This window comes from Hydra vulgaris, chromosome 02, assembly GCF_038396675.1.
Source record: "Hydra vulgaris chromosome 02, alternate assembly HydraT2T_AEP".
Taxonomy (NCBI): Eukaryota; Metazoa; Cnidaria; class Hydrozoa; order Anthoathecata; family Hydridae; genus Hydra; species Hydra vulgaris.
The window spans coordinates 34,280,651-34,296,007 of record NC_088921.1 but is presented as its reverse complement, the minus strand read 5'-3'; the positions used below and the strand labels follow the sequence as shown (position 1 = coordinate 34,296,007).

The 15,357-nt window shown below is 28.7% G+C and overlaps 1 protein-coding gene across 1 annotated transcript; it reads right to left on the bottom strand.

Moving 5' to 3' along the window:
• Positions 1–11,255: 11,255 nt before the first annotated feature.
• On the bottom strand, positions 11,256–13,904 carry LOC136076487 (uncharacterized). Its single transcript, XM_065789850.1, has 4 exons — positions 13,786–13,904; positions 12,570–12,665; positions 11,855–12,271; positions 11,256–11,745 (listed from the first exon to the last, which is right to left on the bottom strand). The coding sequence occupies exons 1-4, from the start codon at positions 13,799–13,801 to the stop codon at positions 11,303–11,305; spliced, it is 972 nt and encodes a 323-aa protein (XP_065645922.1). The 5' UTR covers positions 13,802–13,904; the 3' UTR covers positions 11,256–11,302.
• Between the last annotated feature and the right edge of the window lie 1,453 nt (positions 13,905–15,357).

Sequence of the window (15,357 nt, the reverse complement as noted above, 5' to 3'; positions counted from 1 at the left end):
AAAAAAAACCCAGACCGTAGATCCTTTTTTTTAAAAAAAAAAAATCTTTTAAAAATCTTAATCCCTCGTCCAAATTCAAATAAGATTTTAAATAAATACGTTTTTTAGGTAAAATGAACATCATAGTTTAAAAATATGATCTGTTCTGATCGATTATTAGCGCTTTTTCTTAATTATAAGCTCTTTTTTAGTCGGAATTCTAGCATTTTTTGTAAAATTTGATGGAAATATTGTATTTTGACAACTTTATAGAGCTAATATACGTCAGAACCGATTAGAACTAGGATCTGTAGTAAATTAAGTCAATCGTTCAAAAGATTTTAACTAAATTCATGGTAACGCCGATGAGCGAAAGTGATCTAAAGACTCCAAAATCGTGTTCTTTAAATTCACTATTAGGGGTAGTAAAAAGGTTTAGAAAATTATATAAAAAAGAGAAAAGTTTCTTCAAATATTAAAAAAACCTGAAGCGAAAAAAATTATAACATCTAAAGCTTTTGTTTATAGATTATACGCTTATTAAATTATTCTAATTTCAAATAAAAGAATTCGAATAATTTGTAAATCGCCTTAACTACACCGAGTAGTGCGGATCTCGTAGAACAAGTTTTTCGACATTGTTATTACAAAATATTGTGTGTGTATATATATATATATATATATATATATATATATATATATATATATATATATATATATATATATATATATATATATATATATATATATAATTTTAAAACTTATTTTGTTTGAGTATTTACACTAGTTGATTTTTACTCCTGCAGACATAAAATATAGTATAATTTTGTTGTGATTCCAACACAAACCATTTATGAAGTAAAATACATATTTTATGCCAGTGGTGTACGACTTGCTCGATTTCTTGTAATTCCGCGAACGGGGTTTCTGGGATGTCTAGTACAGCCAGATTTGTAAACAATAATACGTATGTATAAACGTTTTGACAGAATAATGCCTTTGTAAAGATGGTTTGACTTATTTTTAAAAATAAAGCTTTAATAAGATGTAGTAACAATCTTTTTGTTACTTTTAAACTAAATGGTTTATTTTGAAAACGCTGGAATATGTTAGTTTAAAGCTTTTTATAGCAACTAAAGCTTGTATTTTTGTTATATTTTGAGCAATAAAAAATAACATTCAATTTTATTTTTAATGTTCAAAGTATAACAAAAATACAAACATTAAATGACATAAATTAGATGCCATGCTAATTTATAATTATATATTACAGCTTTTTCAAAATGTTATATTGCTACACTGTTTACAAACGATGTAAAAATAATTGTAACAATCATTTAAACAATGTAACATTATTACAAATGTTTAACGAAGTAAACGTATTAGTTATATGAATTTTTTTTTTTCAATATATGTACGTTTCAATTCTTAACTACCCTCTGCAGTATGCTAGAAGGTTTATAATATAACTGTATGGTAGACAGCAATCAGGGTTTCATCTAAACATAAAAAAAAAAATTTAACAGCCCTACAATGAGACTATACTATAGTTTTGTAAATGTTTCAATATTTAGACATTTTATTTAGTAGCCTAAAATTATACAACTGCTGTATGAATTGTTTATTGAGCTCTGTTAGTATAAAACAACTCAAACGTTCCTTCTAGTTTTGATATGTTTTCAATATTGTTTTTTTTATACTTTTATGTATATTTTTTTTTATTTTTATTTTCCTAATCTTATATATAATATAAAAAATTTTAAGGATATTAGAATTTATAATTTCAATTCAGTAAATTATAAATAAATACACATTTTTTAACTAAATATCTTTTACTATTTATGAGTAATACGAGCCATTTTTTTAGAGCATTTTTTATAACGTGGAGCTATATCACGATTGTAAAATTTAATGAAGTAATAAATTCGAATATCAACAAAATAGTGTATCAGTTTTCTCTCCAAATGTGATGCATGTTTTGGATGAAGGTTGTATAAAAAAACGAAATTGCAGTCTTTCTTGATAGCTTTAATGATAGTTCCTGAATATTTTTGCATACAATTATTTTAATAATGTTCTTAGTGAAAATGGCTTCCATTACTCTCACAACCTCACGTAAACAAGAACTTGGTTCTACTGAATGATTTTTTGTGTTATATTTCTTAGCATAAACAAATTCATCAAAATTACCACAGATTTCAGCAGATGGTTGAGATAAAGTATTTTTACATAATTGACATAAAGAAACTTTTTTAATTAGCCAACCAGTTAGAGAACATAAACCCTGTTCTACAGTTTCAGAACATATTTTTAATTTCAAATCCTTTATTAGTATCAAAGGTTTTACAATGCCTACGTGAGTTAACTTTGTTTCATTAAATAATGAGTTATTCGCTACATTAATTTGTACATTTACTAAATTAAGACATGATTCTAATGATATTGCTGAAGTGAAATCAGATTCTGAAAGACAATTTGTATTAGACTTTGTTTGTTCAACAGAAGTAAGTAGTAAAACATTTTGGTATGCAGATTTAAATTGTTTGGCTGTTGGCCTGTCATTCCAACCACCTTTACTACGTATAATAGAAAAAAAGTTCTCTAAACAGTCCTGATTGAAATGTGATGTGCAAACAAAATGAAAACCTTCACCAAGCAACTCTCTGGACAATGTCATAATGTTGTTTATTGTTGTTATAAGTCCCCAGTGACTGGAAATACTAATCTGACTTCTAGCATTTTCATAATGCCAAGTAGAAATCCAATTTTTAATATCTTCCAAGGTTTTCATAGTCTCTCCTTCAGTTAATGCACACCTAGCTGGTTTATCTGCTTTTAATTTTCTAGAGTTCATTATATCAAAAAGAGTGTCAATTTTTTTAATGAATTCACATGTTGCCAAAGCATCAGGTGGTAAAAGCTTTGCGATTATACATAGGGACATAGCTGCTGAAACTTGGTGACTGAAAACTTGTGTTGCCAATTTTACTCTCATAGATAGTAAAGATCCAGGTTCAAGGTGGCTGTCTGTCAACTTTGGAGCAAGTCGAACTGGATTTTGCTTGTCTATATTGTAAAAAGACTGCAAGTATTTCCATGATACAATTTTTCCATTTGTAGATATATCATGTCTACTTAAATTATTTCGAAGACTTTTTATCAAGTGTGGAGGGTCAAATATTACGTATACATTTGTTTGAATTGTGGAAGGCAATATATACGGTCTTGTTTTAAGGAACCCTAGTAACTTCAAAGCTGAAATATTTGAAGTACTTTGGTCACAAACGACAGCTCGTACATGTAGTCCAATTGAAGTCAGTTTGTCAATAGCTTCTAATATTATTTGTGATAATTTAACTGATTGAACTGAGTTGTTGCTATAAAAGTATGCAATTGGCTGTTTCCACTTTGTTGCAATACCCCGAACCATTACAACTAAAACATGATTTAATGGTTTCCCATTTTCATCAATACCAATAATGTGGTCAAGATCTCTTTCATAGTCTATATGCTGCTTGAGAGACATCTCATCAAATAAAAGACAACAGTTGCGTTCATTGACATTCATATAATTGACTCGCATTTTGAGTAAAGCAAAAACCTTTGCAGAAAATCCAGGCTGTAGGTTTCCAAACGCTTTTGACAAAAAAACAAGAAGAGTTGTCTTACTTGGCAAAGTAAAAAATTGCCTCAAAATACGAAATGCCTGTGGACTATGATACAAGATGCGTAGAGAAACTAGTTTGTCATGTGTTGTCCACCTTTTTCCATGCTTTGTTCGCTTGTTCATTCTAAGTTGACTCTCAAAAAATTTAATCTGGTTTTCAGAAAGGTATTTCTTTGCAAGATCACAAATATGTTCAATAGATCCATTGCATTTTTTATTATGTGTTTTTAAAAATAATAGTTTTTTGTTTAATCGATAATTTTTAACACGATTTAAGTTGATTACTTTTTGAAAATTCAACATCTGTTTTTTAGCTTTATCATTTAATTTTAATTCTTCTGAGTTGGTAGTGTTTGTACTAGAAAAAACTGGTAACTTTACAGACTGCTCACTTGAAATTGATTTAGTTTTTTTGTGTGACTGAAGAAATCTTTCTGAAGGTGCTTTTCTTTTAATAGAAATTTTGTGAGGAGGATTTGGTACATCAAAAAGGGTTGGAATTGCTGTTAAAATTGCTCTTTTGCCTCCAATATTTGTTGGGTAATATTGTGTTGGTTCAAAATGTTCACTGCATAGAGCATATGATTTATTTAGTTCTAATGAAGTTTTCTTGTCGAGATCTTGGCGACGGCAATTGATAACCCACTGCTTACATCTGAAATAAAAAATTATGCATACATATATTTATATAATATAATGAGTATATATATCATATATATACTAATTACATATATATATATATATATATATATATATATATATATATATATATATATATATATATATATATATATATATATATATATATATATATATATATATATATATATACAGCTATGCTCAAATGTATGGAGCACCTATTTGTTTAAATATATTTGTGTTTAAAAAATGAGATATACATGATGAATTTTTTTTAAAATGGTATTTTATTTGTTTTTTACGTTTAAGCATTAGTAAATCATTTAATGCATGTTGAATTTGCTTGTCTGGGCATGATTAGACTTGTCTTAACTTGTCTACATACTCACTTAGTATAAATTCTGTCGAATTAAGATATTCATTTCATTCTTATCTTAAACGTAACTATTGTCAGCCGCTCATTATCTATTGTTTAAAAGTAGTGATTTTTTTTATCGTTCTTTATTTATTTTCATTATGAGTAAAACACGCGAACTTTCTGTGAGTGAAAGAAGCCAAATTGTGATACTCCATAAAAAAGGACATTCCCAAGTGGAAATTTCAAAAATTATGAAATGCTCAAGGAAAGCAGTGCAAAATGCTATAAATAGATTTAGTGAAACTGGTTCATACAAAAATAGACCAAAAACGGGAAGAAAACGTATACTTTCTCCTAGAAACCATCGTTTCCTCAACAGGATTTCACTTCGAAATCGGACCAAATCTTCTAAAGACTTGGTTAGCGATCTGTGGGAGCACAGAAAAATTCAAATTTCTGCTCCAAGTGTTAGAAGATACTTAAAAGAAGGTAATTTACATTGAAGAAGGGCTCGCCGAAAACCATTGCTGACTGAGCACCATAAGAAACTTCGTTTAGAATGGGCTAAACAGCACCAAAATTGGTCATCAGAAGATTGGGCCAAAATTATTTGGTCAGACGAATCAAATATAGAGGTAAGGCATCATTATGACTTACGGTGTAACCAAAAAATAAAAAAAAAATATCATTTCGAAATTATTCCTTTAAGTACCTGAAATTTTACATGTTGAAATTTATAATATCAAATTTGTATTCCTTTACTTTTTTGACCTAGATTTTCGGGCAACCTGGAGGCACCTTTGTAAGACGACCACCAGGCGAAGCATTTGAGCCGGAATGTATCATCCCTACAGTCAAATTTGGCGGTGGTGGCACAATGATCTGGGGTTGCATGGCCTCCAGTGGCGTAGGTGAAATATTTTTATGTGTGGGTAGGATGAATGCAGAGCGCTACATTACCATGCTAAATGAAGTTTTGGAGCCATCAATATTGAAATTATTTGACGAAGATGTCCCTCAATATTATTTTCAACAAGATAACGCTCCTTGCCACAAGGCAAAAAAAAGTTTGGACTGGTTTTCAACAAATGAAGTTCCCCTCATTACGTGGCCCCCCCAGTCTCCAGATTTGTCACCCATAGAAAATTTGTGGTCTATTTTGAAGAGGAAGTTGTCAATTTACAGATGTAAATCCAAAGAAGAATTTAAAGCGAAAATTCTGGATGAATGGGAAAAAATACCAGCGAATGTATGTAAGGATCTTGTGGACAGCATGCCCAAAAGACTACGTGCGGTGATCAAGGCAAAGGGAGGTGCTACAAAATATTAATTATATTAAATAATATTGTTGAATTGAAATAATTTGTATCAAATAAACACATTCACATTTACTATTTGTTCATTACTTTTGAATTTTAAATAAAATATAGGGGTGCTCCATACATTTGAGCATAGCTGTATATATATATATATACATATATATATATATATATATATATATATATATATATATATATATATATATATATATATATATATATATATATATATATATATATATATATATATATATATATATATATATATTAATAATAAAATAGATGCTAACCTATTTTTTTCTTTTGGAAAGCGAAAAAATGACACACTTTTATCAACATTTTTTCCTCGTTTATGTTGACAATTAGGAGCTGCGCAAAAACCAGCAGACATTGTTTATTATTCTATACTATAGTTTGACAACTTAAAATAATTGAAAGGAAAAATATATAAAAATCAACTGAATCATGCAATAGCAAAGTATATATTGTATTTTTTTATTTGTATTTCGTTGTTTATGTTTACAATCTGGCTGTACTACACATCCCAGAAGCCTTTGCGTCGGCAATTACAAGAATTTAATGCAAATTTCGCCGAGTCGTACCCCACTGTTTTATGCTATTGAATTGATCAATGATAATAATATGAGATATCACCAATAATATAAAAAGCTATGCAAACGAAGTTTGTTAAATCTCTAGTACGAGTATATTAAGGTTGTCTGTTTTTTTTTTTTTTTTCTCTTACGGTAACGGAGAAACTAAATGTTTGACTTGGTAAATTAGGTATTTCCTTTCTAAAAAAATAAAACTCGACTTTAGAGCTTAGAAATGCAAAAAAAAAAAAAAAATACCGAGAAAAAGTGAGTTTACTGAAAACTGTATCAGATCCAATGCACAGTGGGCCAGAATTCACTTTTACTGGACAAAATTCATAACTAAATTGATATTAAGGCTAAATTCACTAAAATTAGCATGTGTACTAATATGCCTGCGCTTCTTATAAAGGTCTTATTTTTTTTATTTTGTTGCTATGGTTACCTTCATTTTGCTTAGAAACAACCTATTTGTGGTATTAACAGATATTTTATGAGTGCAATATTCACAAAATTTGGCATGAATACCAATATGAAATCGCGCTTCTAATAAAGTGATTTTTTATTTTTGTTATGTTGCTATGGATATTTATATTGCTTAACTACCTTAGTTACAAAAGGGTAAACTGATTTTTGAATAAATTTGATCAGATATTTGACCCATTTATTTTGAATAACTATTAAATAGTTAGTTAATGTTTTAACAACAATGAAAACAAAAAGTAGTGCAAGGAGACATTGTCAATTTTACATTACATCGAAAATTTATAAAACAAAAAAATCGTTTTAAGATTGTTTTAGTAATTGTTGAACATCTGAACATAATGTTTTATGATTTGTTTGGTGTGACGTTGATTTACGCAGTCATGAAATAACAGGGTCACTGGAAAACAGAAATCTATCGATAAGATCAGTATTTGTTTTTCTGACTGTTTTTCGACTGAGATTTTTGCGATAAGACTTGAAGTCTTTGTTTCTAGCTTCTTGAGCTTCCTCTGACATATATTTTATGAGTAATTTAAGGCTTTGAACTATGTCATGTCAATGTATCGATACTTTTTGCACAGTGTAGTACCCTGTAAAAAGGCGCACATACAGTCTAACAGTGTCAAAACAATAATCATTGAATTTTTAGCATTCTATTTTATATCTTCAAGATAGTGTTACCGAGATAATGTAAAATCTGATTATGTGGTTTTGATTTTTTCAGCTTTTTGTTCATATGCTGCAAAAGCACGTCTTGAAGTATTGTCATTGTCGCTTGATCCAGAACCACTGGATCAACAACAAGTCGAATTTTGTTCATAAAATCAATCTGAATCTTTTGTTTTGCTACAAATAGCTTTTCTTTGTGTTCTTTAGATCTTGATTGCCGTTTTTGGTTTCTTTTTTAAATGTAATGTGCGAAATCATCTCAAAATACGAAACCCATGCATGGAAACTGGAAAGACCGTATTAGAATTCTCTATGAGCATAATCTATATTAAGAATATCAAGACTATTCATATTTTTTGGTGAGACACCACACACTGAACAGCATTGGTATGAGTTTTTTTAGATAATATCGTGTGAATTTTCCCAACAACCAACGTAAGTTCAATAATAATCTCATTTCAATAGAAGATCCGAAACCATCTAATAAAGTCATACCCATACTTTCTATCTCACTTTTAAACTTTTAATCTTCTTCGAGCACAGACTTCTTGGATTCCACTTTGTATGCAAACCTTAATGGTTTTTCTGCAATAGACTGTTGGTGATGACTTTCGATTTATCCAAACAGACACATTTTAAATAATTAATTACTAACACTAACAGCAATTAAATTACTGTTAGTGTTAGCAATTAAATTACAAACAACAACCAAAAATATGTGGTTGCTATGCTTTGCAAATTAAGTTATCCATAGGAAATTAATCAGATATTGGGCGAGTGTGTTAAAATCTCATTTTAATACACTCACTTAATATTGTGTACTAAGCGCAAATAATTAACTGTTAATGTAAAAATAGGTTGTTACTATGCATAATTAAGTACCACAGCAACCAAGTTAAAGCATATATAAAATCTGAACGGAGACTTAAGGAAATGAGCAATCAATGGAAACTCGATTGAAGCATCATATAGCTCAAATAAATATTAGGCAGCACAAATGTGTTTGAAATAACACACAACGTTGATTTCACCAAAATTACTTATTTATAGCTTATTTTTTTATAAATTCATAATTTTTTTTTTTTAATTTCAATATTTAAAATGCTCAGATAAATTTCTCTCAATAAATATAGAAACTAAAACTAAATTAGTTTTCAAGATTAGACAACTAAAATTTTTTCCCATTTTATCGACCAATCGCGCATTGCAAGGCTTATGTTCTTTTCTAAGTCATAGGCCCAGGCCCGTTTTTAGATTATCCTGGCCCCCAGAAAAATAACAATTGTTGCCTATTCAACCTCTCCCCTCCCCAAAAAAAAGATATCATACTTCAACTCAACTTTTTTAAATGGCTTACTTAACAAATATATCTGTAAACCAACAAATAAATGGGGTCAATAATTACACTTAATTATCTACCACGTTTAATCTTATTAAGTTAATCCAAAAAGAGATTACTAAATAAGGCAGGAGCAGCCAGATCTTTGTATTTTACATATATTTATATATGTCACAGTCGGGTAAAAAGAAATTTAACATTTCTTACGTGTACATAGTTTTCATCTAGGTTACGCCATTGCTTTATTAAGTAAATAAATTATTTTGATATCTTGCCACGGCTTTTTAAATAAGCAAAATGATCAATTTCACCTTCCGAGTTAATTTCTTTTAGAAAAATTTTTTCAATTTAAAAAACGGCTAAAGCTGACATGCGTTTCTGTCCATCATTAGACCTGAAGCAATTCTTCAGCTTTATAAAGTTGAAAAGGATCTTTTTCAGGTACAATTTTCAACATTAACAGAGAACAACATCCATTTATGCTTTAGGCTTATTTTGTGTAGTTGAAGCGCTTTATTTAGAGTTTAACTCAGAACCAAGAGATCCAAACCAAAAGGTTCGACGCTGGCCCTAGCTCAATAAGTGAGATTGTTAAAAAAAGAAGCGTGAACTTTCTAGTTAAATGCTCTTCGGTGGTGGTCTAAGATAAGCCTGATGGACTTTTGAGAGCACCTTAATAATCGCACACGCATACACACACACACACAAACTCTGCAAAAAATTGATATGTAGTTACCTTAACTTTAGCCATCATTTCTTTATTCCCAGTGAAGTCTGGTGCCTCAATAGACTCCGATTCGTCGTATTAACGTTTGCACGCTCATTTTAAAAACTTAATCTAACATATCAGGTGCCCAATAAATTTTCAGGCATTACATACCGAACAAGAAAAAGGAGTTAGTCTATGTTCGAGAGGTCTGTTGAATGAACGGTAATTGATTAATATTTGGTAGCTTTTGTAGGAAAGAAATTCGGCAAAACAAAAAATGTTATTTCAAACTTGTCAAGTGCTCTTTTTAAAGGAATTTCCCATGTCAAATAAAAATATACTAGTAATATTTAATTAATTTCAAAATCAGTATTTGATTTTTGTTAAAAGGTCTTCAAAAATTAAACTTTACCTGAAAGTTAGAAATTGATAACAGATTTCGCCCAATGCAACAACATTTTAAAAAAAATGAAGCGCACGTATTCAATCAGTAGATCCTAAATCTCTACTAAAAGTTTGACTCTCCAATTATACAAAGTGTTTATATTACCAAACCTTGATTGTGCACTCTTCTTATTTGAAAACAGATACGTCCTTGATTGTATAAGTTCAACACAAAGCAACACAACGGATATCAAGCTTTAGACACCATCAATAACGTTGACAACTAAAAAAACAAATTCTACCACCATTTGGTTTTTAACACTTACGGAGCAATCTATTCCGAATCTATAAGCTAACACATCGGTTTGACATAGTTAATGATATATTTTTTGCAAAAGTTATTACCTCCCTGTCACATCATTAAAAAATAAAACTTGCGTATGTTCCAAACTGCTTACAAAACACAACCGATAAAGTAACAGATAAGCAGGATCCTGTAAATAGTGACCAGAGCAAGTAACTTTCTATTCCACTGCGCATCAGAGCAAATATTTATAAAACTGGTTATTTATAGTGGGATGTTTCTCTGCTCTCTGTGTGTGTATATTGCACGTATATTTTTTATTCATGCTTATATGACATTTTCTTGTTATGTTTTCAAGAACTGCATCTATAAATTTGATTGAGCATTTTCTTTTCACGATGTGATTACCGAAAATAAGCTTCGGAAGCACTGGAGGGAGTAGTGTAAGAGATGCCTCTCTAACAGCAACGCCCATCAACCTCCACAATCTACCACTCTTGTGCTTAGTTTTTTCCTTCATCTTGTTATATACAACAAGTATATTACATGTAATATACTTTATAGCAATTGTAATCGTTTTTTATTTTGTTAATAACCGGGTAAAATTTATTCAAAATTTAAAAAAATAAAAAAAACAAAATAATGAGCATTTAAACCAGGTTGCACAACAAATAACAATATTAGAGAAATTAATGATAACAGTTAACAGTTAGAAAGAAACTATTCTTTTTTAGACAAAAATCCCAACAGGGTCCTAGAGATATTTGAACTTTTACAGCGTTTTTATATAGCCAACAAAGAAATAATCTTGTTTATATTATAATATTCACAAAAGTTAAATACATAAATATATATACTATTTATAACATTTAAAAAACCTTTTTTTTATAAAACTAAAAACTCTTGTAAAAAACCCTCTCTTTTGTAAAGTTTTACAAATACTGTCATCTTTATTTTTGTCGGTGTTCTTCGAAAGAGAACAACTGGAGTCGGTTACACAACTTTGAGTGGTTAATAAACCATTTTCTATAAGATCATTGCACTCTATTTTACTAACGTTTGATGACAAATTTTGAATAAAAGCTCTATGCGAGGATTTGTTGCATTTTTTCTTATAAACATCCTGATTATAAATCATATTATTGGCGTTTAACGTCAATAGACTGCTGATCAACGGAAGAGATGCTTTAACATCGACGATTTTTGATTGCACACAAACTTCAGATAAAGCTCGACTTTTTGTACTTCTTAATGTTGATAAGTCTGGTGAGGAAACAGATTTCTCTAAAACGTTGATTTCTAAAACAAACAAAAAATACTAAATAATGAATAGCTTATTAATGGCTTTACATTTTTAAACCTAAGTTTCAAATAAACAAAGAACTTCAATATACGTCAAAAAACCAACCTGCGTTACAGTTGTTGTCGACAACAGTTTTTATAGAACTTTGGTTACCGAATGCACTTAAGGTACCTTTTCTTTGAGTATCGTAAATAGACATTTCATGAAAGTTAATCAGAGAACGGAAAAGTGGAAGAGAAAGTCTTTCGTTAACAGTTACTGTTTTGGGTAGCATTTCAGACGCTGCACGTTTTATTTTATGAATACCAATTTGAGAAACTTCATTAGCAACTAAATGTTCTTTGCTTTTTCTTGTATACCTGCATTCTGTTTTTAAAGGCTTCATATCAAAAAGTTCGTTGAAATCAAAACACGAAGTAGTTTGAACAAGTTCAATGTTTTTTGAATATAACAACTCACTCATTTCTTTAAATGCGATAGTTTCTCTTATTGATGAAGGACAAACATTTTGTTTATGAGCCTCTAAAAATGAAAAACGAAATTTAATACATTATATTTTGTTCACTCTATTGATCTTTACCGCTTATTTGAGATTTAAAAAAACTAATTGTTTGGAATAATTTTGTCTAATATCTATCGATGGAAAACAGAAATGTCAAAAATACTTACCAATTAAACAATCAGTCTTATGACGTTATTGCATTACCCCCAGAAAAAGTTTGTGTGTTTACTTTTTTTTGTTTGTGCGAGGGCCCCTAATAACATTTTAAACACAGTTTTGACATTTATTGTTTAAAGAGAATGGGATTAAATATCTTACCTTGCTTAGCTAAGGAATATTTTGATATTTCGAAATCTTCGATTTTTTCATCCAAGTCGATGTGTATTTTAAATTCATTTAAATTTTTTTTTTCGACTAAATAAAAAGCAAACCTATTATGTTAAATATTAAAACATAAATTCGACTAAAATTTATTACGATTGTTTATTACAAATGTTTATTTGCTTAACTTAAAGAGTTAACTTAACTTGCACTGCGAAAACGTTTTTAATGAGTTTTTAGAACTATATTTAATATAAGCTATTTCTGATTATAGTTTACATGATTCTATAAATTATAATCTCTATATAAAATTATATAAAATAAATTTCTTTATATAGTTATATTAAATATCTGCTTGAAAATATTTTATCTTAGTAAATCTTTTAGTTCTTAGGTTATTAAGTGTGCTATAGCGCTAACAAATATTTAACATTTGAAGTAGTACTTTTTAATTGTTCTGCTTTCCTTAAATTTTTTATTATTTTTTGCCTGCCGCAGTATATTTAGATATAAATCGACGTTGTTCGAATATCATATGTTAGGACATGGATAATAGTGTTTTTTAAATACTATGAGAACATGTTATTAGTATAGTATATAGTTTATATTATGGTATATAGTATAGGTCGTGATCCGGTCATCAAAATTCGTTGTAAATCAAAATGTACGAAATGAACAAACGAAATATTTTGTATTTAAATTATAAAAAGAAGCTTATCAAAACTACACCATTTTATAACAGGTTTATTACAGGTTTTATTACAGGTATCGAGATTAAAAAAATAAGAGCATTTTATCTTAGAAAAAGATTAACCTTTATATTCTTTTTAAAAGTTGAATGATTTCAGTTTTAAATAAAAATTGTTTTTCGTTATAAAAAAATTATAAACAAAATCTCGCTTTTAGTCTTAAGTATATTTGAATAGCGTGTTTTTGATCAGCCCTTTAATGGTAATAAAAACGCTCGTGAGATGAAGGTGTTAAGGATTTAACTGTCTTTGAAGGTACAGCAAGATAAAGTTAAAAAACGAATGCTTTAGTAATTTGGATTTGATGGCATAGACTCGTTTATAAGGTCAAATATATTTATATTTTATAAATGCTTACTTAACAAAAACTTAAAAAAACCTTTTTTAAAAAAATAAAGAACTATGTATTCCTTTTAACAAAATAAACAAAAAAAAAACATATATATATATGAAAAAGTATTTACCTTTGGTTTCAAACATCTTTTACTTTATTAAAATATACTTTTTCAATTTTTTAAAGATACTTTAAAAATAATTTTAATTTATAAATTGCTTCTATCACTTAAAATTTTAAAGCTGAAATGTTATAAATATAATTTGTTTTTAAATTATAACAAAACAACAATTTGACGTCATACTTTAGGTTTACATGGTAAGAAAGGTGAAAAATTGTTTTAAAATCATTTGACGTCACTTAATTTCGTCCTTGTTTTTAAAATTTTTACTTATTATATTTTAATTGTTTTAATGTCATATCTTGTTGTACGTGAATATATATATTTAAAATATAAAGTATAAACACCACCTACGTGCCTACTAAATATTTCTTTGTAATATTTCGACCTGTTATTGCCGAGATCGACTATAGACGTATTAAAAAATTACAAAGAACATTTAAAAAATATTACATAAAAACGTTAAAGAAGACATTAAAAAGAAGCCATAAAAGATTATATAACAATGCAAATATAAAATTAGCAAACATTATTTAACTCCGTTTTTTTGGAAAATATTTTCAAATAAAGGCCTCCAACTGTTTGTGGATACTTTTACGCCGTTGCCCCCAGTTAATTGGAGCGTATTTACTTTCTTGGTATGTTGAGACATTACTAATTTTGAGAAATTCTCTCACTTTACGTTCTTCTGATTTTTTTTTTGCAAGAGTTTTGGAATGTGACCAATTAAACATTGCGTTTTTGACATTATTCGGTTGCCCCAGATGCATCCCACAAATCATTTATATAGTTATATAGTTGTTTTGATGTTTAAATCCATTTCGTTAGAACCCTAATTTTGTTTCTCTAATGTATAAGACGTCACCAGTACATGTGATTTTTTTGACACTGGGTTCACATTTTGGAATTAATTTAGACTTGTTTTTCCATAACATTGCATAATGCAGTGGGCCAGAATTCACTTTTACTGGACAAAATTTATAACTAAATTAATATAACACTATGTCTGCGCTTCTAATTATGGAGTTTTTTTTATTTTGTTGCTATGCTTACCTTTACTTTGTTTAGCAACAACCTATTTGTGTTATTTGCAGATATTTTACGAGTGCTATATTCACTAAATTTGGCATGAGTACCAATATTAGACTGCGCTTTTTATAAAAGTAATTTTTTGTTGTTGTTGCTATGGATAATTATATTGGATAATTATAGTACCTATATTATTTATATTGGATAATTATATTACCAGATATATTCCTTAGTAACAAAAGGGCAAATTGATTTTTGAATAAATTTTATCGGATTTTTGAACCACTTATTTTGAATAAGTAGGGTCGTTTCCACACTTACCGTGAGTTTAACAAAAGTTATTATAATATATTAAATTACTCAAAAAGTAGACAAGCATTAGAAATGAATTTTTGCAGCCGTCAATGTAATACGATAAGGGTTAGTTTAAAATTATTCTCACTCTGAAATTTAAATCAATAATGTACTTACTTTGATCAATCTTTTAAAGGGCAGTTTTCCATACTTATCGTAAGTGTTTCACACTTGTCGTATATATTGTCGACACTTATC

Bases quoted from the DNA above. Each gene is read 5' to 3' on its own strand.
- LOC136076487 (XM_065789850.1), bottom strand. The intron at 12,272-12,569 runs GTAAGATATTTA...TTTCATTTTTAG, and splicing joins ATATTCCTTAGCTAAGCAAG to AGGCTCATAAACAAAATGTT. The intron at 11,746-11,854 runs GTTGGTTTTTTG...TGTTTGTTTTAG, and splicing joins CGACAACAACTGTAACGCAG to AAATCAACGTTTTAGAGAAA.